Source organism: Theropithecus gelada, chromosome 7b (genome assembly GCF_003255815.1).
Source record: "Theropithecus gelada isolate Dixy chromosome 7b, Tgel_1.0, whole genome shotgun sequence".
Lineage (NCBI taxonomy): Eukaryota > Metazoa > Chordata > Mammalia > Primates > Cercopithecidae > Theropithecus > Theropithecus gelada.
Genome location: NC_037675.1, coordinates 101167310 through 101194230, shown reverse-complemented (window position 1 = coordinate 101194230; position 26921 = coordinate 101167310). Strand labels below are relative to the sequence as shown.

At 48.6% G+C, this 26921-nt stretch overlaps 1 protein-coding gene across 2 annotated transcripts in view; it reads right to left on the bottom strand.

Annotated features, from left to right (window-relative positions):
• LOC112628803 (cholesterol 24-hydroxylase) overlaps window positions 1-19414 on the bottom strand; it is a 43625-nt gene extending 24211 nt beyond the window's left edge. Inside the window, exons 1-5 of one of the 2 annotated variants that reach the window (XM_025392050.1) lie at window positions 19131-19414; window positions 12547-12627; window positions 11530-11611; window positions 3736-3809; window positions 3169-3255 (exon numbers count right to left, since the gene is read on the bottom strand). In XM_025392050.1, the coding sequence (XP_025247835.1) occupies window positions 3169-3255; window positions 3736-3809; window positions 11530-11611; window positions 12547-12627; window positions 19131-19249 (443 nt within the window). In that variant the 5' untranslated portion in view covers window positions 19250-19414. Of the gene's footprint in view, window positions 1-3168; window positions 3256-3735; window positions 3810-11529; window positions 11612-12546; window positions 12628-18885; window positions 19102-19130 lie in introns of those variants that run through there. The other variant, XM_025392051.1, reaches the window with a different exon arrangement.
• Window positions 19415-26921: the final 7507 nt, after the last annotated feature.

The following is a 26921-nucleotide window of genomic DNA, read 5'->3' as shown; positions in this document are numbered from 1 at the left end:
GAGTAGCTTCACAGTGGAGAAACCTGGAAGGCACCACCTCAACCACTGAGCAAACTTAACATGGCCAGCAATGGGACAGATCAGTAGTATGTGCCTCCTGATACAATGCCCCAAGGAGGACACAGCATCACTCTGTAGCATTACCACTAAAGAGGGATAGCCTGAGTCTAACAGTGCAGAGAGACAGCTGACAAATTCAAACTGAAGGACCATCTACAAAACTGTCCTGTCATCTTAAAAAATGTTAAGGTAAAGAAAGCCAAAGAAAGGCTGAGAACTGTTCTAGAATAAAGGGGGCTAAAGTGACAGGGGAATTAAATGAAACACATGAACATGGATTAGGTTTTAGACAAATAAAACAGCTACAACTGCACAAATGACAAATTTTGAATATGAACTGTGAATTAGATAACAGTATTAGATTAATATCATTAATTTTCTCATTTTGATAAACTATAGTTTGTAGTCATTGTTCTTAGGAAATACACATGGAAGTATTTAAAGGTGGAGAGTGCAATGTCTCTAACTTACTCTTAAATGGTTTTATAAAATATGTAGTATATAAAAAATATATGTATACACACACAACGATAAATACATTTACATATACACTCATAAAGAGAAGAAATTATAAAGCAAATGGTGATTTAAATAATAAACAATAAGTGAATCTGGGTAAAAGATATACAAGAGTCCCTTACACTATTCTGGCGATTTTTCTATAAATTCAAAATTATATCAAAGTAAAAGATTACCTTCTTTACAATGTTAAAATAGAGTTACCAATGTGACTCAGAAATTCCACTAGGTAACTATCCAAGAGAAATGAAAACATACGTCCATACAAACACTTGTACAAAAATGCTCATAGCAGCATTTTTCATAACAGCCAAAAAGTAGAAACAACCCAAAAGTCCATTAACTGATGAATGGATAAACAATATGTGGTATATTCATACAATGAAATATTATTTGGCAATAAAAAGGAATGAGGCATTAATATAGATGACACCACGGATGAGCCTTAGAAACATGATGCTAATGAAAGAAGCCAGGCATAAAGGACCTTGTATTGCATGATTCTATTTATATGAAATGTCTACAACGCAAAAATCCATAGACACAGAAAGTAATTAGTGGTTGCCAGCAGCAGATAGGGGAATTGGAAAGAAATGGGGAGTGACTGCTTTTTTTTTTTTTTTTTTTGAGATGGAGTTTCGCTCTGTCACCTAGGCTAGAGTGCAGTGGCACGATCTCAGCTCACTGCAACCTCCACCTCCCGGGTTCAAGTGATTCTCCTACCTTAGCCTCCCAAGTAGCTGGGATTACAGGCATGTGCCACCACACCCAGCTAATTTTTGTATCTTTAGTAAAGATGTGGTTTCTCCATGTTGGCCAGGCTGGTCATGAACTCCTGACCTCAGGTGATCCGCCCACCTTGGCCTCCCAAAGTGCTGGGATTACAGAGCCACCACGCCCAGCTGAATGACTGCTTTTGAGGGTGATGAAAATGTTCTAAAATATACTGTGTTGATGGTTATACAATTCTATGAATAAACTAACACCATTGAATTTTACACTTTAAATGGGTGAGCTGTATGGTATGTGAACTATACCTCCATAAAAGTTATTTAAAAAGTAAAATACAGTCGTGTGTTACTTAACGACAAGGATACATTCTGAGAAATGTGTCGTTAGGGAATGTCTTCATTGTGTGAACAGCACAGAGTATACTTACACAATGCTAGACAGTATAGCCTACCCCACACCTAGGCCAAATGGTCTAGACTATTGCTCCTAGGCTGTACACCTGTGCAACAGGTTACTGAAACACAATGGTATTTGTATATCTGAACATAGAAGAGGTACAGTAAAAACACAAGTCTAAAAGATTTTTTTAAATGGTCCACCTGTATAAGGCACTTACCATGAATGGAGCTTGCAGGACTGAAGTTGCTCTGGGTGAGTCAGTGAGTGAGTGGTGAGTGTGAAGGCCTAGGACATTACTGCACACTACTGTAGACTTATAAAAGCTAGACACAGGCTACACTGAGTTTAAAAATTTTTTTCTTTCTTCAATAATAAATTAGCCTTAGCTTACTAGAACTTTTTACTTTATAAACTTCTCAATTTTTTAATATTTTTGACTCCTGTAATAACACTTAGCTTAAAACACAAACACTGTTCAATTGTACAAAAATATTATCTTCTTTGTATCCTTATTCTATATGCTTTATTATTATTTTTTTTTTATTTTTAAAACTTTTTTGTGAAAAACTAAGACACAAACACACACATTAGCCTAGGCCTACGCAGGGTCAGGATCATCAATATCACTGCCTTCCACCTCCGCATCTTGCCTCACTGGAAAGTCTTCAGGGGCAATAACAGGCATGGAGCTGTCATCTCCTATGATAACAATGCCTTCTTGTGGATGCCTCCTGAAGGACCTGCCTGAGGCTGTTGTACAGTAAACTTTTAAAAAAATATATAAGTAGAAGGAACCTACTCTAAAAGAATGGTTAAAATTGTAGTAAATACATAAATCAGTAACATAGTCTATTATTATCATTATCTATATTATGTACTGTCCATAATTGCATCTGCTAGACTTTGGTATGACTGGCAGTGCAGTAGGTTTGTTTACACCAGCACCACCACAAACATGCGAGTAACGCGTTGCACTTCGACATTACCATGGCTACAACATCACTAGGCAATAGCAATTTTCAGCTCTATTATAATTTTATGGGACCACTGTCACATATGCATTCCGTCATTGACTGAAACATTATCATACAAAGCACAACTATATCACCAAAACACAAAAACTAAAATGAATAAAAGAAGAAGCCCTGACAAGGAGTGATGAGGTCTGATGGGGGGAGCTCTTGGAGAACAGGAACCCCCATGCTTCTGGCCATCATGGGCACTCAGCCCTTGATATTCCCAAACTGCATGGGAGCCTCATTCATCCCCACTGGGCCAGCCTGTCTCTCTCTCTCCCTTTTGACTGTTAACACTCTGTCTTTCCCCTTTTCCTTCTCTCCCTTCAGCTGAGTGAGGCCCCCTTGGGTGGACACCTCCCTCCCCAAGGCCCACCTACGCTTCAACAGTCCCCACTGCCTCTAGACAGGCAGGAGCCACGGAGCCTCCGGCCACACTCACCTCCGGCTGAAGGCCAGGTCTATGACTCTCCGCTGCTTGTGCCAACGCTCATAGTTGCATTCGGACACCAAGCCTTGGCCGAAGAGTCTGCAGGAGACACACACTTGATGCAGGAAAGAGGGTGGGGGGTTGGGGGTGGGGAGTGACTGCGTGATGGGCTTGGGGTCACATTTTGGGATGAGGAAATGGTTTTGGAGCCAGGTGGTGGCAATGGTTGCGCCACATTGTGAATGTACTGAATTCCACTAGACTGTACCCTCTAAGGCGGGGAAAATGGTGAATGTTATGTCAGTTTTACTGGAATTTTAAAAGTAACTTAAAAAGGAACAGGATGATTGTGAGGCCAACCTCAGTGGCCTCTACATTCCCTGCCATCTGGAGGTTGGGGGAGAAGGAGGAAAGTGCTCGTGACAAGAGTGGGGCCACTGTTTACAGGGCACTCATTACATGCCTGGCAGCCAGGGCCTCAGGCTCAATTCTACACCCCACATTCTGGACCACACTGGCCCTCGCTCACAGCAGGGCTCTCCTGACCTCCCACCCGGGCCTTCCACCACGCCTCCTTACCTCTCACCAAACACAGTCTGGAGCGCACGGTACATCTTGGAGTCCTTGTTGTACTTGGTTGACATCAGGAACTTCTAAATATCCCCAAAAAACCAACATAGTCTCATGCACCCGTGAGTAGCTGCAAAATGCTCTTCTGAGACATGCCCAGAATAACCACCACTGACTGAGTCCCAGCCGCAGTGTGCCCACTTCCCATGCATGATCCCACACAATCCTCCCTATCTTCAGGTAACATCAGCTGTGTGGGGATGGTGAAAATGCAGCACAGAGGGGCGAAGTGATTTTCCTATGGACGTACAGTCAGGGAGTGTGAGGAGGGCTTGCTCACTCCAATGTCACACTTGGAACCCCATACCATGTCACCTTCCAGAGCAGCAAAACAGGAAAATGCAAATGCTGCTCTGAAACCAGAGTGAGAAGGGAGAAGCCCTTCTGGGAGAGGAAGGGCTTCTGGGACATAGGAGGGACACTCGGCACAAATTTCATATTGCTAGCATGCACTCCACCCGGGCAGTCAATGAAGACTCCCTGGAGGAAAACTCAACTTACCTCACCGAGAGCTGGATGGTAACAATAGTAACATTAGCCAACAGCTCTTGAGGCAGGATTGCCCAGTGGTTAACAGTATGGGCTGTGTAGTCAGCCAGCTTCAATTTGGATCTGGGCTCAGCATCCCTGCTGCATCACGTGCTAACTCTGGGACCCTGGATGAGTTACTCACCTCCTCTGCCCCTCAGTTTCCTCATCTTAGATGGATATAAGAAGAGTTCCTCCTGGCAAGTTTGTTGTGAAGAGTGTCAGTTCTACATGAGAAGTGCTAAGAATGGTGCCCGGCACACAGCAGGTGCTCAATAAATGCCAGGTGCACAGCTGCACCCTGCAATTCACTCAATGCCCAGTCAACCCAAGTTGCTGAGATTACAGGCGTGAGCCACCAAGCCTGGCTGCAGGTGTTGTTTTTATGCTCATCTTACACACACATGGAGAAACTGAGGTTTAAAACTGACCCAAGGTTACACACATAGTAAATGGTAGACACAGGATTTGAATCCAGGCAATTTGCTGTGGAGAGAGGGGAGAAATGGCTATGATCCAGACCAAGAGAGCACAGGTCCCCTGGAACATTCAGGCAGAGGTGCATGAGTGGGAAGGGGCTGCAGGGGTTGCAGGGCCCAGAGCCCAGAGGCTTGCTCTCTGAGCTACTACTTTATCCTGTGGGTGCTGGGAAGCAGTAAGAGGATGACTCAACTATCAGTTAACCCGGGTGCTGCTAGCTTCTCTGAGATTAGCTCCTGGGAGTCTAACATCGATTTTTCAGCTGAAAGGAAGCCCCAGAAGTGGCTGACTTTGTGTCATGAACCACATTCCAGGGACCTCAAATGTACCCCAAACACTGTCATTTGTAACCCAAGTTCTGTCCCACCAAGAGGAAGACTGTGACAGTAAATGCCCACTTTACAGGCCCCTCTCAAATACCCTAGAGTCAGCTGAGGTCTAAGTGAGTCATTCTTAGATTGAACTGAAGATCCCTACCATTAAGGCAGAGTAGCCTTAGTCAGGGTCTGACCAGGTGACCCCTCACAACCAGGCACTCCCATGGCCTGCTGTTCCAGAGGCTGGGGATCCTGTGATGGTCTGGTGACATAAATTGCGGGATGTGAGGGATGCACAGGGAACCCCCAGTGCCTTGCTGCTTCCTCTGGTCACACACACGCTGATGGCACACTTCCACCAGGAAGGAGTAACTGCTAAGGACTTGCCCTTGTGCCATAAACAATCAGAAAACCTGGGAAATGTATGAAATGTCTGCTTTCAGACACTGGACAACAGGCAGTGCAGGATTGTGAACCTCAAGAGAAGGAGGGGGAAAATGTGAGACCTATGACCTACGATTACCCAGCTTTCTACCCAGAGGCAATTCCAGGACAGCAGCACAAAGAGAAAAGACCTAAATGCAGTCCAGCAGATGTGCCAAGTTGAATAGACAGAGATCAGAGGCTAGGCAGACCAAAGGAGGCCAAAATTAGTAGGACAAAGTACCAGGGAGAAGCTATGCATAGAAAGAGCTCCTATGCAGCAATCTGCATGGGGTCCCTTGGGTCTTCGGAGGTATGCAATCTATGCAAATGTAGGGTGGAACTTCAGAAGACCGGCCAAAACAACTGCTGGGGAAAGAAGAATTACTGGGTGACTACAGACTGAAGAATTCTCAGAGCTTACACGGGGCCAATAATTATTCAAGTTTCCACTACCCAGAATAGACAAACCTCAGACACAAGACCTTCAGTAGAGGCCCCAGAATGGTCACTCCTTAGCAGTGGGGCTAAACTAGCTCTCAAGTAAAAGTCTACTCTAGACCCACCCTTATAAAAGCCTTAAAGCAAGCCTGGAAAGGATCAAACTGATCTGCAAGTAACTTTATCATCTCTCAGAATGAAGTCAAACAATCTTTAAAGGAATATAACAAAATCTAGCGCCCAAAAGTGTAAAATTCACAATGTCCAGTATCCAATAAAAAATCATTAGACATGCCACAAAGCAGGATATTATGACCTAAGAAATTCAAAGGATCCCAAATAGAATTAACACAAAGAAAAGTACAGCAAATAAAGTACACCAAGGCAGATCATAATCAATTACTGATATCAGTGATAAAGAGAAAAATCTTAACAGTAGACAGAGATGAAGTGGTATAATATTATTTGAAGATATATTTATATAAGTTAAAGATGAAATTATAAACCCTATGAAAACCACTAAGGAAGAGAGAAAAGGAACCAATAAGATAACAGTGGTTAGCTGGGCATGGTGGTAGTCCCAGCTACTCAGGAGGCTGAGGTGGGAGGATTGCTTGAGCCCAGGAGTTTGAGGCTGTGATGAGCTATGAAACCTGGGGGACAGAGTGAGATCCTGTCTCAATCAATCAATCAATCAACAAGACAATAGTAGAGATGAAACAGAATACTAAAACATACTTAATCCAAAAGAAGGCAGGAAAGGAGGAATAGGGAACAAACAACACGTGGGACAAACAGTAACATGGTAGATTTAAACACAGTCATATCAATAATTACAGTAAATGTAAACGACCTAAGCACTCTAATTAAAGGCAGAGATTGTCAGACTGTATAAAACAGCAAGAATCAACTATGTGCTATCTATAAGAAACCCACTTTAAATATAAAAATGCAGATAGGTTAAAAGTAATATAATAGAAAAAGATATACCATGCAACACTAAGCATAAGAAAGCTGGAATGGAGGCTGGGCACAGTGGCTCATGCCTGCAATCCCAGCACGTTGGAAGGCTGAGGTGGGCAGATCACTTGAGGTCAGGAATTCAAGACCAGACTGGCCAACATGGTGAAACTCCATCTCTACTAAAAATACAAAAATTAGCTGGGTATGGTGGCGGGCACCTGTAGTCCTAGCTAGTTGGGAGGCTGAGGCAGGAGAATTGCTTGAACCTGGGAGGCGGACATTGCAGTGAGCCAAGATCACGCCATTGCACTCCAGCCTGGGCAACAGGAGCAAAACTCCTTCTCAAAAGAATAATAATAATAATAAAGCTGGAATGGCTTAAAGTATACAAAATATACTTGGAGTAAAAATGTTATTAAGAATAAAGATGAACATTTCTAAGGATAAAAGAGTCAATTCATCATAAACGTGATCAAATGTCAAATCCATCCTAAACGTGTACACACCTGATAACATAACTTCAAAATACAGGAAGCAAAATTAATAGAACTGAAAGTAGAAATAAATAAATCTATGATTATGAAGGGTTCAACATTCCTTGCCCTGCCACTAGAACAAGTAGACAGAAAATTAGAAAGGATTTAAAAGATTTGAAGAACACTATTGACCAAACTGACCTAATCGACATTTCTAAAACCCTTTATTCAACACTAACACAATACACACTCTTTTTAAGGGTTCGTTAACATTCACTTTGATGAACCATATGCTGGGCCATAAAACAAATTTCAATTAATTTAAAAGGACTGAAATCATGATGATGAGTATTCTCTCTGACTTTACAGAATTAAATTAGAAATCAATAACAGAAAGATATCTAGAATATTTCCTAATATTTAAAAATTAAATAACATATATCCAAATAATCCATGGTTCAAAGAATAAATCACAAGGGAAATTAGAAAATATTTTGAACCAAATGAAAATAAAACATCAAAATTTGTGGTAAATTTGTGCTAAAGCAGTGCTTAGAAGGAAATGTATAGCTCTGAATGCTTACATTAGAATAGAAAAAATGTTTACACAGAACAGAAATCAATTGCTTAAACTCCATCCTAAAAATCAGAACAAGAACAAATTAAACCCAAAGTGAATACAGAAAGGAAATAAGAAAAAGGAGAAATTGGCTGGGGGTGGTGGCTCACGCCTGTAATCCCAACACTTTAGGAGGCTGAGGCAGGTGAATCACTTGAGGCCAGGAGTTCGAGACCAGCCTGGCCAACATGGTGAAACCCCATCTCTACTAAAAAAATAAAAATTAGCTGGGTGCAGTGGTGGGCACCTGTAATCCCAGCTAGTTGGGAGGCTGAGGTAGGTGAATCACTTGAACCTGGGAGGCAGAGGTTGTAGTAAGCTGACATTACGCCACTGCACTCCAGCCTGGGCGACAGCAAGACTCCATCTCAACAACAACAACAAAAAAAAAAAAAAAAGAGGAGGAGAAATCAATGAAATAGAAGACAGACAAACAATGAAGAAAACCAATAAAACCAAAAGCTACTTCTTTGGAAAAATGAATAAAATTGATAAACCTTTTGGTGAACTGATTAAAAAAAAAAAGAAAACCCAAATCACTACCTCAGGCATGAGAGAGGGAACATATCACAGATCCTACAGACAAAAAAAAAAAGAAGAAAATCTTATAAAGAACTTTATGCCAATAATTTAAGCAATTATGTGAAGTGAACAAATCTCCTGAAATACATGAATTATCAAACTCAAGAAAACACAAAATCTGAATGCCATATGTCAACTAGAGAAGGAAATCCTGAAACATGCTACAAGATTAATTAACTTTGAAAACATTATGCTAAATGAAATAAGTCAGATGCAAAAGGACAAATGCCATATGATTACACCTGTATGAAGCACATAGAGTAGTCCAATTCACAGAGACAGAAGGCAGAATAGTGGTTTCCAGGGTCTGGGGGGAGGGAAATGGGGAGTTATTGTTTAATGGATACAGAGTTTCAGTTAGGGAAGATGAAAAAGTTCTGGAGATGGCTAGGCACGGTGGCTCATGCTTGTAATCCCAGCACTTTGGGAGGCTGAGGTGGGTGGGTCACCTGAGGTCGGGAGTTCAAGACCAGCCTGACCAATATGGAGAAACCCTGTGTCTACTAAAAATACAAAATTAGCCAGGGTGGTGGCTCATGCCTGTATTCCCAGCTACTTGGGAGGCTGAGGCAGAAGAATCACTTGAACCCAGGAGGTGGAGGTGGAGGTGAGCCGAGATCGCACCATTGCACTCCAGCCTGGGCAACAAGAGTGAAACTCCGTCCCAAAAAAAAAAAAAAAGAAAAAGAAAAAGTTCTGGAGATGGATGGCAGTGATGGATGTACAACAATGTGAATGTCTTTAATGTTGCTGAACTCTACACCTAAAAATGGTAAATTTTGTTATGTACATTTTATCACAATTTAAACTTTAAAACATACAATGTAAAAAAATTAAATTTGTAACTTAAAAAAAATTAAAATTTCCCTCAAAGAAAACTCCAGGCCCACACGACTTCACTGGTGAATTCTATCAAATATTAAAAGAAGAAATAACATCACTCCCATACAAACTTTTACAAAAAATAGAGGAGGAAGTTATCACTTCCCAACTTATCCTATGAGGTCAGTATTAACCTGATATCAAAACTAGTCAAAGACATTACAAGAATCAAATAAACATAGAAACAAAAACTCTTAACAAAATATTAGTAAATTGAATCTAACAGTAATTAAAAGATAATTTATCATGACCAGGAATGCAAGGTTGGTTTAACATTTGAATATCAATCAGTATAATTCACTATATCAATATATATCTTTAAACTTCTTTTCTCATTAAGCATCACAAAAGTCTTCGTGCATGCTTTTTGGTAGCATGCTTTAGCAAGTCTTAAACTGTGTCTATGTTTGAAATTAAATTTTTTATGAAAAATCATTTTTAACATTCTACTAGAGATTCCTGGTTATTCATTCAACCTGTCTCCTGGTCTTGAACCTAAGTTGTATTTTATCCCTCTCAGAGTCACTGCAGCCACCCTCCGTTGCAGAGAATTGCCCCACACGTCTGCTGCGCACCCACAGTAAGAAAAAAATGCATCATTGTTTATTGAGCAATTGCTGTGTGCCAGGCAGGGGCTAGATGGCTCATTTATATTATTTTAGTTCTATTCTTACAACCATCCTGTAACAGAGGCACCACCCCTATTTCACAGATGAGGAAACGGAGGCCCAGAATGATGAAGCAACATGTCCAAGGTCCCACAGCCAGTTGGTGGCAGAGCCCAGAGTTGAGCCCACTTCTGCTAACTCCATAGCAGAAGCCCATTCTTAGAACCTTCATGGCAGACATGATAGATAATATCACCTGCCTTGGTTTCCTCATTTTTTTTTTTTTTTCTCTTTTTTGGAGATGGAGTCTCACTCTGCCACTCAGGCAGGAGTGCTATGGGAATGCCTCTCGGGTTCAAGTGATTCTCCTGCCTCAGCCTCCCAAGTAACTAGGAATGTTAAGCTGTTTTTTTTTTTTTTTTTTTTTTTTGAGTATTATATCAATTTTTTTTTGAGATAGAGTTTCACTCTTGTTGCCCAGGCTGGAGTGCAGTGGTGCAGTCTTGGCTCACTGCAACATCCACCTCCCGGGTTCAAGCGAGTCTCCTGCCTCAGCCTCCCAAGTAGCTGGGATTACAGGCATGCATCACGACACCCGGCTACTTTTTGTATTTTTAGTAGAGATGGGGTTTCATCATGTTGGCCAGGCTGGTCTCGAACTCCTGACCTCAGGTGATCCACCTGCCTCGGCCTCCCAAAGTGATGGGATTACAGGCGTGAGCCACTGTGCTTGGCCCTTTTTTTTTTTGAGATGGAGTTTCACTTTTGTCACCCAGGCTGGAGTGCCATGGTGCGATCTCTGCTCACTGCAACCTCCACCTCCTGGGTTCAACTAATTCTCCTGCCTCAGCCTCCCGAGTAGCTGGGATTACAGGCACCTGCCACCATGCCCAGCTAATTTTTGTATTTTTAGTAGAGACGGGGTTTCACCATGTTGGCCAAAGGACTAATAAGAGTCCCTACTCCTATGAGGATTAAATGAGTCACTAATTGTGAAGTGCATAAAAAAGTACATAGTAAGCACTATTTAAGGATGTTTTGACATTTTATTTGTTAAATAAATTGATCAATTTTTAACTCATCATAGCCCTGGAGTTAGGGTTATAATTCCCATCTCACAGATGAAGGAACTGAGGCAAAGAGAGGTAAACTAAACATCTGTGCACCAGTTGGGCAAAACTTCCAACCCAAATGGGGACAGCAAGGTCCCCATCTACTCCCCACATCAAACAGCAATGCTTGCAAGAGTCCCCAAGCAGTGGGTGCTTAGAGGGAAAGATGCCATTCGCTTCTGGATCTTTGGGAAACCAGCCAAAATGTGCCTGGCTCTGGAACATTCCTCCAAAGTCTCTGGGACCTGGCTTCACTCCCCCAACCCAAGAAAAGGCAGGGAACTCCCTCATGGAAACCATTCTGCCTCCTACCTTAACCGACTCGGGACTCGTGATGATGACTGAGGTTTTGTGGAAGACGTTGACCCGCACAACAGGTCCATACTTCTTAGCCCTGGAAACCAAAGTGACCCGAAGGAAACTGTCAACCAACTGAGGTATGACTATCACCAACCCCGCCCAGCAGAGAAACAGATGTGTCCCGTCCCAGAAGGTGCTCAATGAGGGCTACCAAAAGAGTGCTGTGCTGGGGCCCAGGAGCCCTGGGGGCAAGGCTCTGCCCTGTTGCTCACTTGCCAAGTCACGTCCCCCACCAGGCCTCAGTTTCCACAGCCATGGAATAGGGTTGGAAACATCCCTTCTTTGATCGTCCCAAAAGGTTGTCCTGGGAATCGAATTATTTGCATCTTTGAAAGTGCTTTGGGCCGGGCGCAGTGGCTCAAGCCTGTAATCCCAGCACTTTGGGAGGCCGAGACGGGCGGATCACGAGGTCAGGAGATCGAGACCATCCTGGCTAACACGGTGAAACTCCGTCTCTACTAAAAAATACAAAAAACTAGCCGGGCGAGGTGGCGGGCGCCTGTAGTCCCAGCTACTCGGGAGGCTGAGGCAGGAGAATGGCGGGAACCCGGGAGGCGGAGCTTGCAGTGAGCTGAGATCCGGCCACAGCACTCCAGCCTGGGCGACAGAGCGAGACTCAGTCTCAAAAAAAAAAAAAAAAAAAAGAAAGAAAGTGCTTTGAACAATGTAAAAAAGTGTCACACCAAACAATGACTTTTACCTAGTCACACCCCCCAACCAGTTTACAGATGAGGAAACTGAGGCTCAGAGAGCTTCTGACGGCTGGTCTAAGGTCCTGCAGTGGGTGAATGGCAGAGCATGGCTTCCAAGCCAGTCTCACCTGCCTCCACTCAGGGGAGGAACTGCTGAGGCTGGGAGTAACCTGGTCTAGGGAAAGGTGAGGCTGGGAGTCTGTGTGCTGGATTGGGTTGGGGGAGCTGCCCCAAGGGAACCTGGAGTAAGGGCAACAAGTGACAAATGAGAACCCACCAATCCAAAAACACATCTTGGAGCACACGGCCACCAACCTCATCCTTTTTCCAAAAGCAGGGGAGGTGTCCTAGAAGGAAACTAGAAGAAATGGGAAACATTAGGCTTACCAGCATTCAACAGGAAAGAACGGTCCCTTCCCCACAAGATCTTATTACGAGGCCCACTTCACAGACAGGAGGACCGAGGCATGGGGAGGTTACAGCACTGGCTCAGGGACACCAGGCCGTAAGAATAAAGACAGGATGCAAACCCAGGTCTGACCAGCTCCAAAGACCCTCCTGGAGAAGAAACAGGTTTCTTTTCCTGTCTCCCTGGCACAGAAGTTGGGGGCTGGCAGATAGAAAGGACTCAATAATATTGTGTGGAATCACCCTCAGATATTCCCCAATACTAACCACGCTGGGCACCATGCTAGGCTTCACCCCTCCAACCTCCCCATATGGCTGATCAATCTGTTATTAACCATATTGTATAGGACATAGGACAGCCAAGATGGAAGGGTGAAGTCATTTACCCACAATTGCACAGCTGGTACCAGGGCTCCCCAAAGCCCTTCTCAGCAAGGGATGGTTTGGTCATATAAATCTGCTGTGTTCACCAACTTGTAAACAAGCCAATGCAGTGTCATCCTGAAGCTCATTCCAGGGAGCCCATGACTCCTGGAATGACTTTATTCCTACCGAGCTCACTGCAGCATCCCCAATGGGTGACAACAAAATCACATTCTCCCAGGGAGAGACGGAGAGTAAATAAACAAATAAAGACAATGTCCAAGGGTGATAGGAGAAAAAGAGAACAGAGTATGGGGAAGAGGAAGTGCTGGGGAATGAGTGTGCGGGTGTCCGTGTAAAACCCATTTATGCCTGGTGTTCCATTATTGGAATGCTAAGCTTGTGGAAGTTATGTATGTCCTACTGCTCAAGGTCATCGCCAAGGTCTGATTTTTCAAATTCAAAAAAACTGTAACCTCAGGCATAAATGGGTTAACACAGGCAGGGCAAGGAATATCCCTCTAAGAGGGTGGTTTGTGAGATGAGACCTGCAAGAAGCGGGAGAAGAGCCTTCCAGGCAATGTGAACAGCAGGTGCCAAGGTCCTGAGGTTAGAGTGTGCTTGGACAGTGTGGCTCAGGCAGAGTACTTGAGGGAAACAGAGTACAAGGTGGGGTCACCAAGACTGGGGGTAGGTCACGTAGAGCCTTGTGGGCTGTGGTCCAGATTTTTGCCTTGACTTTGGTGAGCTGGGGTCCACTGGAGAGTTTTGAGCAGAGCAGAGATGGGCTCTGACTTGGGTTTGAATGGATTGTTTTGCAGGACTGCAGAGAGCAACCAGGGTAGGGGAGGAAGCAGGGACACTAGTGACAGGGAGGGACTAGGAGAGGTGACGAGGGCTCAAAACAGAGCAGGGCAGCAGAGGCAACAACAAGAAGGGATCAGATTCTGAATGCACTGTGAGGCTGAGCACTGAAACGTGCCGTTTGGCTATGGGGGTATGAGGATGACTCTGGGCTTCTGGCCTGGGCTGCTGGAAGAATGGATGGAGCCGACATCTACCAAGATGAGGAGGAGCTGGTTGGGGTGGCAGAGCCACTGTGCCCACCCCCTGCAATTTGCCAGGGCTGTCTCTGGCTCTGCCCATAGGAGATGAACCCACTTCGAGAAGCCCTCCACCAATGACCTCAGCCCCTCCACTTCCGGGGTAGCTTGGTAGCTTTGGGCATGTGCTGTACACAAGTCCCCAGGGTTCCCAGGGAATTGCACCTCAGTTTTCCCAAGAGGTAACTTGTTTTATTGGTTTGTTTATCTTCTTTATCCACTCCCCTCCTACTGCTCAACCTGGGATCATCCCCCACCTCCTAAACTACTTACACTTCATTTCTTATCTCAGGATCATCTCAATCTCAGACAAGCAGATGAAATTAGGAGCTTGGCTTGGGACCAGTAAAGTTTGTGGTGGACTCTTGAGCAGGAAGTTAGACACTCAGATCTGGAACCCGGGGAAGGGCTGTAGGCCAGAGACATAAATTTGAGAGCCCACAGCAGAAAAGTGGCATTTCCAGCCCAGTGACTGGATGAGGCCACAAGGGAATGGATGCAGACAGAGAAGAGGACCAAGAACTGAGCCATCACTGAGAGGCTGGGAGCATAGGGACAGCCAGCCAAGTGCCCTGAGCGGGAGCGCTAGGGAGGAGGGAGGAGAGCCAGGAGAGTGGGTGAGAAGCCAGGGGAGGATGCGGGACAAGGCGGAGGGGAAATTGGCTCTGCCCAGGCTGCTGGGGGCCAGGTCAGACGAGGATCCAGGGCTGATGGCTGGGTTCGACAACATGGAGATCACCGGGAACCTGGCCCCCAGCAAGTTTGGTGGAGAGGTATGGGGCAGAAAGAACCAGAGGGGAGAAAGGAGAGGCCCAAAGACAGGCAGTCAGCCAGGTGGGTTACCATAGGGGGCGGCAGCTGCAGGGGAATGTGAGGGTGAAGGAAAGGGTTTTGTTCCAAGCTTTGAATTTTTGCATATTATATAAAAATGGGGATGATGTAGAAGAGGAGGAAGAGCGCTGATGGTGGGGGGCGGGGCAGAGGGGGGTGCTCCTGGGACAGGGTTGCTGAGCAGAGGGGGCAGGTTGGCCTGGGCTACCCTCCCGGAACAGCTGGAAGGTACGCGTGGGCCTGGGGCGGGAGGTGGGCAGCTGCTCAGTGGAGCCCAGGAAGGAAACTCACCGGCTGCTCCCTTTGCTCAGGGAAGTAGGAGGCAAGAATAAAAGCTGAGAGTGCGGATGGAGGGGGAGGTGATGGGGACTGAAGCAGGAAGGGAGAGTAGGCGAATAAACGCCCTGGGGAAGGAAGTGCAGGGTGGCTGCCTGCCTGCAGTGGAGGCTCACGCCAGGTGAGTGGCCTTGAACTTACCGGAAGATGGGCTGTGAACATCACACATGCCTGGATGTATTTCCAGAGTAATCTAGTGTCCTCGCTCTCACTTCCCAAAGCTCACATTCTGGGGGAATGTTCTCAGTTTTTAGTCACTTAAGTGAGGACAGAGTCTGAGCCCAGAGCTTCCACCCTAACCCCTGGGGTTCCGTGCCACATGGGAAGGAAGGTGAGTGCCATCTCAGGAAGACAGAGGGCACAGAGAGGGGTGGGGTCCCCATGGCCCAGCAAGAAAGGGAACAAAAACCCATTCCTTCTAACACCTGCAGGGGGCGCTGGGGACGCAACAACAGCGCAGGAAGACCCAGGTGTTAGAAACAAGCAGGTAAGGCTGACACCATGGCCAGACATGGGGACTTGTTGCTCAGCATCTTGGCAGGCAGAAGCCCACTTGGCATGTCCCTGGTGATAGACTGGACATGGCAGAGCAGCCCTGGGAGAGAGGAGAGGCAACCCCCCACCGCCTGCCCCCCAACACCTCTCCAGCACATCCAGTTTCCAGCAACACCACGATTGGCTGAGTGGGGACCCAAGCTCTCCTGTGGGCAGAGAAAGCCTTGGCCAGTGAAAAGAGCAGAGGCCAGCTGGAGAGCCCACGGTGAGGTCACCCAGAGGGATGACGGGAATGCTGCAGTAGTGGAGGAGTGTGAGGGTGAGGGGCCATGATTGTGGCTCATGCCAGAGGGGCAGGGTGGTGAGTGCTCAGTTGGGCACCCAAAGCCCATCAGATGCAGCACCTGCCAGAGCCAGCTGTGGGGCTCCCCCATGGCTGGCCACCCTGCTCCTTGTTGAACAGCCTCACCCCAGCAACTGGGCAAGTAGGAGTAGAACCAGCACTGTCCAGGAGTCAATTTATCCCCAAATAAATAAAAATTGGGAGAGAGAGACCTTTCATTGTCAAGTTTACATCCACTCCCACATTACCAGGAGAGTAGGGACTGATGAGGAAAGTTAGAACAGTGACAGAGAAATAAAGAAGCTACAAGTGTTTGTGTGGGATCTGAGTGTGGGGGGTCTGAGTTTTCAGCTGTTACACGGATCCATGCAGTAGGATGTGGTAAGAAAAGCACAGAGGAGGAGCACTCAGGGAGGGCCTCCTGCAGAATGAGGAGGATGAAGAGTTGCCTCTTGCAGTGAGAGGGATCTTTGCCTGCCAGCTGGCAAAGTCATAGGGTTCCCAGGCACAAATGCCACTACTGGGGACTCAACACACAGATCTCTAGTCAACCACAGCGTCGCCAACCATAGTTTAAAGATCCAGCCTTTTAATGCCAAGGCATCGGGTTTCTGCTAGAAGAGGTTCCAGAACTTTCATTTAGTGCAGTTTTATATTTGACCACTAACCAATTTTTAATCCAAAATCTTTTTATATATGCATTGTTCAGTTCACCTCTTTACAATACAGAGCCCAATCATGATTATATTCATCTTCCTCCCACTCCTCCCTCCGCACCCCACACACTCAGGTCACATGTAGGCTTTGTGGTATAAGATTTGGGAAGAATTTAGCCATAAAAAGGAAAGCAGTAAGGACACATGCTACCACATGAATGAACTTCTGAAACATTATACTAAGTGAAAGATGCCAGACACAAAAGGCCACATATTGTGTGATTCCATTTATATGAAATGTCCTGAATAGGCAAATCCATAGAGATAGAAAGCAGATTAATGATCGTAGGGCTGTGAGGGGTGGGGGAAAATGAGGAGTGATGCCTAATGGGTACAGGGTTTCTTTCTGGGGTGACAAAACAGTTCTGAAATTGATGGCGATGGCTGCACAGTGCTGTGAATATACTAAAAAACACTGAATCATACATTTAAGAATAAATTTTATGGAATGCAAGTTACATTTCAATTTTTAAAAGATGATTTAAGTTCTGCTTTCTCAAGACACAGAGACCAGAACAGGTCATCTGAGTTTATGAGAAGACCAAGTAACGATGAAACTTATCAGAACAAGCACCAAACTCATTCAATTCTAAGTGCTGATGACTGATCTGAAAACTTGAGAGGGTGATAGTGTACATCACAGAACTTATGGGAAATTTCCACCATTCAACCTTGAATCGCTATTGATCAAGTGTCTACTATGCATGTACCGTGTGCTGCTACATGTCGGGGACGCAGTAGTGACTGAGACAGACAGGGGCCCATGGAAAAGACAGACACTTAACAAGAGCTTGCACAAATAATTACCCAATTAACATTATGCTGTAAAGGAAAATTACAGTGACTTCAGGGTTTATAAAATGAACATAATATTTTGGGGGGAGCAGGAGGAACCTCCCTGCGGAGTTAGCATTGAAGCCAAACCTGGAAGGCTGGGGGGAAGAACCATCCAGGTAAAGTAGAAGGCAGAGGAGCTAAGCAAGAAGAGAGAAAGCACCAGAAGGGCAAAGAGCCAGCAGGGAGAACAGTTGTCTCCCTATGTCACCAGCCACAGAGATCTTTCCTGAACCCATCAAGCAGAGATTCAGGCTTCTAATGCCAATACATCTGGCTTGTGCTGGAGAAGGGTGCCTTCCAGAACGTTCATGTCCTGAGATTTTAAAAAGTGTGTCTAATACCATTGTTTACTCATTCATTCAACAAATATTTATTGAGCTTCTGTAACATGCCAGGCACTGGGGATACACAAGCGAACACCGAGTGTCCCTGTCCTCCCGGGGCTCACATTCTAGAGTGGGAGACAGACAGTCAACAAGTGAACAGACAGTCAACAGGTGGAAAGAAGGTAACTTCAGAGGTGATGGCCCCTGAGAAGTCTGGGGCTGGGTGGTCTTTACACAAGGTGCTCGGCGAGGCCTGTTTGAGAGGAGCAGAGGAAGAAGCCCGCCAGGCCCAGGCTTGAGAAAAGGACCCTGGGGGAGGGAAGCTGCGGCGGGGAAAGGGGGGGTTGGGAGGAGAAAGGCTGGGGGCAGTAGTGAGAAAGCAAGAGGGAAGAGCAAGGAGGAGAGTGGGTTCGGAGAGCTCGGCAGGGGCCTCGCGGGCCACGCAGCCGACTTAATTTAGAACTGCACTTAGTTGTCAAGTGATGGGAAGCCCTTGGAGCAGGGAAATGACACATTTAATTTAAGCTTCACAAAGCTAAGCTTGGGGGGGGGTGGCAAGTTGCGGGGGGTGTAAGTTGCGTGGGGGTGGGGACCAAGAATGGAATTGTAAGTACTAAGGAGAAGACAAATGGGGTGTCCCAGAACAGAAATACAAACAAAAGGAAACATGACTGAAGTACAGCGTGCTCCAATCCAGGCTGACCCTGTCCAAGTCTCAAAGTTAACAGCGCCCACTTTGGAGGCAGGCTGACCTGGGCTTAAATCTAGGCTTACCAACCGTGTGACCTTGGGCAGGTGACTTCGCCTCTGCGCGCCTCAGTCTCCTCGTCTGAACGATGGGGTAACAATAGCGCCTACCTGAGAGGGCTGTCGCTGACATCACGTTTGTGGGGCCCAGCTGTGCGCGGTGGGCGCCCAGCAGCTGCTGCGGCTGTGAGTAATTTGTTACTAAGAATAGTTAGCGCCCCTCTCCGGGCCGCCGTCTCACAGCGGCCGCGCGCACAAGGCGAGGCCGGACCCCCGGCCTGGACGCCGGCTTAGACGCGGTCCCCCGGTTCCCAGTTCCAGCGCCCCAGCCAGGCCCCGCCCCCAGCCCCGCTCACCTGGGCCGCGGCGGCCCGGGGATGTGCTCGTAGCGGCTGCGAGCGCGGTGCACGAAGGTGCAGCAGAGGCCGAAGGCGAGCAGGACGGCGCTGCCGAGCAGCAGCAGCCCGGGGCTCATGGCTCCGGGGCAAGCCAGGCCAGGGTCGGGCCGGGCGCCGAGGGGGCCGGGAGGCCGCGAGCCGACTCAGCTGTCAGCGCCGCGCGCCGCCTCGGCCCCAGGCCCGGCGCGACCCAGCACCCTCCCCGCCCGCTCGGCTCCGCCCCCGCCGACTCCGACCCCTCCCAGGGCGCACCGTCCCCGCCAACCACGTCTCCGCCTCCGGCTCCGGAGCTCGGGGCCCTCCCCCGCCCCGCCCCGCCCCCCAAAGCTCCGCCCCAACCTCCACACGGCCCCAGCCCGGGCCCCGCCCCGAGCATGTAGTCTTCACCAATCACAACTCCGCTTCTGGCTCAGCCCCCCAGGCTCCGCCCCCACCTCCTCAGACTCAGGTCCGCCCCAGCAGCAGCTCCGCCCAGAACGCGTTGTCCCTGGCAACGCCGATCCCCCCTCGCTCTGGCCCGGCGGCGGCGCGAAGTCCTGCTGGCTGGCTCCGCCCACTTCGGCGCCTCCAAATAACGGCATCTTTCCGCGCGCGGTCTTAGGCCCCTTCCTTTCTCCCCAAAACCTGCCCGGAAGCCCCATCCCAGCCTGCAGAAGTCCGCATGACGCCGACTGTTCCCAAACTTCTCCTTGGAACCCCAGACCCCCAAAGTTGTTCTCCAGTTGTCCCGGGGCGCCTCTTCCGCCCGGATAGTCCGCATCTAGCGCCCGTGGTCCGCCAGCGGGGCCCACGGCTGGTGGCAGGATCCCGCGGGACCGAAGGACGCCTGTGCGCACGGCGTGGCCAGAGGCTGCTCTCCCAGTGACTCATGCGCCTACGGACCTTCCCAGACCAGGCGAAGCCCCACCTGAGGGGCTGGCTCAGGTCCGAAGGAGTTGGAGGGATGAAAATCTGGGTCCGCCCTCCAGGGAAAGCGGGAAGTGTGCCGGGGAGGCGAGGGTAGCGGAGGAGAAGGTATTTTCGAAATAATGATCAGGGCTTCCCCCTCTGTCGTAACGCACGTCTCCTTACCCATCCCGTATGATGATGAGGCCAACTCTGGGCGTTTTAGTTCCCAATTCCTATTCCGAGGGGCCACCCAGCGTGAAAGCCGTGACTGGGGACGGCCAGGTGTGCCCCACTCCTAGCCCAGGTAAAGGTCCCCGGGCTGGAGGGAGGTGCCCAGGGAGTGTAGCTGGTGCTGGGTTTCTGAGAAGAGGCAATGCCCCTGCCCCACGCTTGAGCCAGTCCTGGAGAGGTTGGGGGTTGGAAAACTAAGGGGACGTTTGTACCGCTTTCCCAGGGACAGTCCCCGCCAGGGACATGGGACATGGCTGTTAGGGGTGTGTGGGCTGAGGGACGACGGAGAGGGCCAAGCCTTAAGAGCCGTGCCCAGCACGGAGGAGGCGGGATTTCTGCTTCCCGGGGCCACTGCAGCCTGGACAGGTGGGCAGCAGGGCGTCCATCCCCCCGACGCCTAGCCCCTCCTCCCAGTTGGACTCGGGGAAGTTGGCTTGCCACGGCGCCCCCGTGTGGCGGCGGTGACAAGCAGCCGCAGGCGCACCGGGTAACTCAGGCTGGCCCTGCTGGGGTGAGGTGTGGAATGGGGCCACCAAGTCCCCTGTCGGCTGTGAAAGCTCCAGGGCTTGGGGGCAGTTTGGAGGGAGGATGAGGCTGCAAGAAGGAGGGTGTGGATTCCTGCGCGCTGGAAGGTGGGTTGGGGTGGTTAGCTAGAAAAGAAATGTGACCGCACCACATTTAGTATCCGGTTTGTGGAACGGCTCCCTGAGATTACACAATGCATCGCACTGTCTGGAGAGGAATTTCTCTTGCCTTGTCTCTCTGGACCCCTGGAACAATGATTCTGTTAGCAGCAGCGAATCCATATGGGTCTGCAGCAGCCTAAGTTCTTGCCTCCTCAGAAGAAAGAATTCTACTGAGGGGCATAAGGTAGAGTGAGAGGCAAGTTTTAGAGCAGGAGTGAAAATTTATTTAAAAGTTTTAGAGCAGGAATGAAAGGAAGTAAAGTATACTTAGAAGAGGGCCAAGCAGGTGACTTGAGAGAGTCAAGTGCGTGGCTTGACCTTTGACTCGGGGTTTTGTAGATTGGCATGCTTCCGGGGGGTTGCATCTCTCTTCTCCCCTGATTCCTCCCTTGGGGCGGGCTGTCTGCGTGCGCGGTGGCCTGTCAGCACCTGGGAGGGGCCGAATGTACAGTTGTGTTTACTGAAGTTATGCACACGCTCATTTGAGGTGTTTTTCCCTTACCGGTGTTCCTAGAGGAAGGTCATCTACCAGTTTATCGCTGCCCTTTTGCCTTAGTGTGCATGCTTGAGCCCACTCGCCCAGCTCCTGAGATATCGGGAGGCCGATCACCAGCTTCAGGTGTTTCTATCTGTTGGGAGATTGCCTCTTCCTGGCACTGGCTGCGACCAATTATTTTAGAGAAGCAGTTTATCAACTGCCTGACCATCACCTGATGATCACTTGACATTCCTGGTTGGAGGAGGGCCCTCTCCTGCCTTGCTCATGTCTGCCTGACTACCTACTGTCACAGTTCCTTCATGGAAGAGCCTGGTCCTGAACAGCTCCAGGCCAGCCTGGAAGCCCACAGAAAGCAGGTGTAGAGCAGCGTCAGGGAGCAGTGGTCAGGGTGAACCTCTCCAAATACCGCTAAGGAGAGGAGTGGGCATACATGTTCTCTGACACATCAGGCAGCACCACTGAGCTCTGGCTCAACATGACCATGGCTTACCCCAGGAGTAGCACTTCCAGAGCAGTCTGTGTCCCCACCTGTGAGCCATCAGTCTCCCCTCTCCATAGGCACCAAGCACACAGCTGTCCCATCACCACCTCATTTGATGCTCCCAGCTATCCTGTGATCAGGTAAGGGAACACAGGCTGCACACCAAGGCTTCAGGTCCCATGGCTGAAGGCCCTTTTCCTGGGTGGGCAGCCCTGTCAGCCACCAGCAGGAGCCGCTGCCTGAAAGACGTGGCCAACCACCTGCTCCTTCACTGGAGGGTCTGGAGTAAGCTATTCAGTGTGGCAGCCATTGGCCACATGTGGCTATCCGGTACTTGAAATGTGGCTAGTCCAATTGAGATGTGCTATGTGTAAGATTCACACCAGATCTCATAGATTAATACAAAAAAAGAATGGAAAAAAAGGTCACCAGGCACAGTGGCTCACAACTGTAATCCCAGCACTTTGAGAGGTGGAGGCAATAGCTCTCTTGAGAACAGTAGTTCAAGACCAGCCTGGGCAACATAGGGAGACCCCCTTCTCTAAAAAAATGAAAAAAAAAAAAAACTGGCTCAACATGGTGGCATATGCCTGTGGTCTCAGCTACTCAGGAGGCTGAGGTGGAGGGATCACTTGAGCCTGGGAGTTTGAGGCTTCAGTGAGCAGTGATGGGACCACTGCACTCCAGCCTGGGTGACAGAGCCAGACCCTGTCCCAAAAAAAAAAAGTCATTGATCTATGGGTCACCTATTAAAATGATAATATTTTGAATATGTTGAGTTAAATAAAATACATTATTAAAATTAATTTTACCTGTTTTACTTTTTTAACATGGCTACTAGCAGATTTTAAATTACCTGTTTGGCTCACATTATGTTTCTATTGAATAGCACCAGTATGGACAATGACTATGGCCCCTAGAACAGGAGCATTAGCATTACCCAGGAGCTTCTAGAACGGCAAATTGTCAACCAAGACTGAGTCAAAAACTCTGAGAGACAGGACCCAGCAACCTGTGTTTTAAGCAGCCCTGTAGAACTTGATTCTTCTCAAGCTTGAAAACCACCAGTGTAGATGACACCATACGGGGAGTGGTTTCCCAGCAGGAATTGTTGGGAGAGATGCAGGCATAAGACGTGGCTCTGAATTGACTGCCTTTACATGGGTGGCCTGGCAGGGTGGAGGTGCAGTATCGCAGGGAAGGAGAAGGATCTGGCTCTGGGAGAATGGGCCTTGGTGCAAACCTGCCTCTAAAGTCCTGGGGACCACTTACATAATGCCCTAAGAATCTGTCCCTTCATCTGGAAAACAGGGGCAGTGATATTGAGGGTGTCTCATGGAGCTGTTGTCAAGATTAAATGAGCTGACACACCTGACATAGCTGGCGTGTAATAAGTGCTCAGTAAAAGCTAGTTCTCAGTGGGGGAGGAGGGGAGAGGGGACAGATGCCGCACAAGAAGACTTGGGTTCTACATGTTAGGCTGAAAGAGCTCTTTCTCCTGCTATTGTGTTTCTTCCCAGGTCATTCTGATGCTGGTCCTTCACGTGGCATGCCCCTCCTCACTCTGTTGTAGACAGTTGGCTACTGCCAGCATGGATGCCACCAGCCTCGGATTGAGCTTTCTGTCCAGGAAGCAACCTGGAGTGTACGTGCCACGCACATCTGCAATGCTACCTCATTTTTCATCCAATAATCCTTCTGGTGACCTCTGTTTTGCAATGAGACTCAGGCACAGAGCCAGGACTGGAACCCGGTTTCCAGCTTCCTTGAACCTCCCAAACATGTCTAAGGTATAAACATGGGGACCCTTGGCTCAGTCTAGGGCCTGGGGTGTTGTAACCTCTGGCTGATGCCTTGAACACAGTCCTGGACACTGGGCCACCCCTGCAGCATTGACCCTGAAGCTCCAGAATTAAGCTGTGTGGCACTGGGCAGGGCAGCCCCTCTCTGGGAATCTGACCCTGGCTATTGACTAGAGGTTGGATTAGAGGGGGTAAGGGTGAAGGCTGTGCCCAGACCAGCCCCATCCCCAGAGGCCCTAGAGGACTTTAAGGCAAGATCGGAGTCCCTGGGGACAGAGTCACTTCTGAATGTTCCCTCAGTGGCCAGCTGTAGGTGGTGGAGTGAAAGAAGCACTGGACAGGGAGCCAGCTCTGCCCTTCTCTGAACTTGTGTCCCAGTGGGGTGGGGGTGACTTTCAATGCCCAGCAGGAAGGCCCACAGCAGGGTCCCAGAGCTGGACTGCCTGGGCTCAAATTCAAATTTTGGCTGTGTGATATTTGGTAAGTGACAAATGCCCTGGGACTCGGCTTCCATGTGAGTAAACGTGCATTAATATGAGGATTACACGAGTGAATGGTATGTTAAACTTTCAGAGCAGTGCGTGGCATGCAGTAAGCGCTCAGCAGAGGTCAGCTGTTGTAGAAAGTAAAAGTTCCTCTTCCAAGTTTCCCTTCTTGTTAAAGAATAAATCATAAGCATTAGAAATAATAGTTTCTAAGAACAGAAAACCAAACACCACATGTCCTCACTCATAGGTGGAAATTGAACAATGAGAACACTTGGACACAGGAAGGGGAACATCACACACCCAGGCCTGTTTTGGGGTGGGGGGACGGGAGAGGGATAGCATTAGGAGATATATCTAATGTAAATGACGAGTTAATGGGTGCAGCACACCAATATGGCATATGTATACATATGTAACAAACCTGCACGTTGTGCACATGTACTCTAGAACTTAAAGTATAATAAAAAAGAAAAAATAATAATAGTTTATTTTAAAGACGAACTTCCTTCAAGCCTCCTTGCTTTATGCTAATAACTCTTTGTTAAGCCCTATCCTATATAACTGTTAGACATGCTCACAGGCACATAGTACATTCTACATCCTTGTATTTTAACCAAAATATCTGTGATAGACATGCTTGCAGGCATGTCCCAGTTCGCACCCTAGGCCCCTTCCTTATTTGGGAATATTATTACTTTTCTAAGTCCTTTCTTAAGCAACTTCCTCTTTTCCTTTATCCTTCCATTACTTTTACCTATTTAGAAAAGTTTTAAACAGCCAATCGGGTTTTAGTTTAGATTGTGCGGTCTGGCTCAAGCCAATGGACACAGGACACAGTAGCAGGGACAAACTGCGTAAGGGCTAAACATTGCTTCCCTCCTTTGTTCAGATGTGCTTTTGCCATTGTTCCATCTGTGATGAGCACTCTTTCTGCAGAAAGTAAAATTGCCTTGTTGAGAGAATTAAATTTATGTTCTAGTGCTATTTCTTTCCAGCACTGGGGAACAAGTATTTACGTATAACAGCTGTCCACTCTTATTACTACTTAGGGCAGGAGTCCCCAAACCCTGGGCCAAGGACCAGTACTGATGGGCAGCCTATTAGGAACCAGGCCACACAGCAGGAGGTGAGCGGCAGTGGGGGAGGGTAGTGTGGGGAGCGAGCATTCCCACCTGAGCTCTGCCTCCTGTCAGATCAGCAGCAGCATTAGATCCGCATAGGAACATGAACCCTACTGTGAACTGTGCATGCGAGGGATCTAGGCTGTGGACTCCTTATGAGAATCTAATGCCTGATGATCTGAGGTGGGACATTTGGTCCCAAAACCATCCCCCCAACCCCCATCCATGGCAAAATTGTCTTACATGAAACCTGTCCCTGATGCCAAAAAGGTTGGGGACCACTGACCTGGGGACCATGGAGTCAGTCCCCAGGAGTCAGGCGACAGCCTAGCCCAGGCCTAGTTTGGGGCCTGAGAGGTGATGAGTTGGAGGTTGGGGAGGGAGCACACCTGGACTGGAGGACTCACGGCCAAAGCCCAAACTGCCCAGAGAAGTATTGGAGGGCCTGAGGCCATACCCAGAGCTCCCTTTGCCAACCCTCCTAATCCATCTCTGAGCAAAACAGCTTCTGGAGCCAGGCGAGCAGGGCCCTGGTTTGGCCACATTCTTGAGGGCCTCAAGGCTTGCTGCACCTTCCCTGGCCTCCAGTCTCAGCGTGGCTTCATCTGGCAACAGGCCTGGGACACTCAGCCTCCCTGAGCTCGCTTCCCCATCTGCACAGTGAGGAATTCAGCCGGGATGGCCACTAATGGCCTGCTATTTCCTGACACCCCTGCATCAGAGTTCAGAACTCCCTTGCATCCTGGGAAGACGCCCACTCAACCACCCCTAGGCTGCTGGAGGCCTGAGAGGAGCAGGAGGCCAGCAGCAGGGCCACATGCCAGGCAAGAGGAGCCCCCAGGTATCCCCAACAGCTGCTTCCCAGCCAGGCTGGCACCCCCACACCAGGCAGGAGCCCCAGCACACCCCTCTCTGCAGGCATAGTGGAGATGGGGCAGTGGTCAGGGTGCGGGGGCTCTAGACTAAGCTGCTGTATTCAAACTTGGCTTCTCCCTTCCCTGGCTTGGTGCCCTAACTAAGATATCTAACTGCTGTGCGCCTCAGTTTCCCCTTCTGTAAAGCACTGAGTATGAGGAGTACAAGAGAGTGACCCTAAAGCTTTCTGCTGCAGCCCAGGATCCTATACTAGCAGCTAGGAGACCCTATACTAGCAGCTAGGAGACCCTGCCAGACTCGTGCCTGACCCATGTGCCTGCCCGGCCACCCCTGGTGCCAGTTCCCAGAACTTGGCACAGCATCACTACCTCCCCAAAGCCTTCCCCGCCGGCTGGGTTTGGGTGCCCCACCCAGACCTCTTCCAACCCCCGACATGGGCCACGTCCTGTCCTCACTGCCTGCTGACTCATCAGCTTACCCACCCCCACCCATGCTCCTGTCCGAGGCTGAGCATAGTCACACTTAGTGCCCCTCTGCGGCCTGGCACAGAGCCAGGGCCGAGCATCCCTGGAGCAAAGGAGCTTCCACCTGTGATGCAGGTGGGAGGCGGCAGGCCTCACCCTTTCTCCCGGTTCCCACCCTGGCTCCCACGCAGGCGCAGGTCAGAGAGGAGGCAG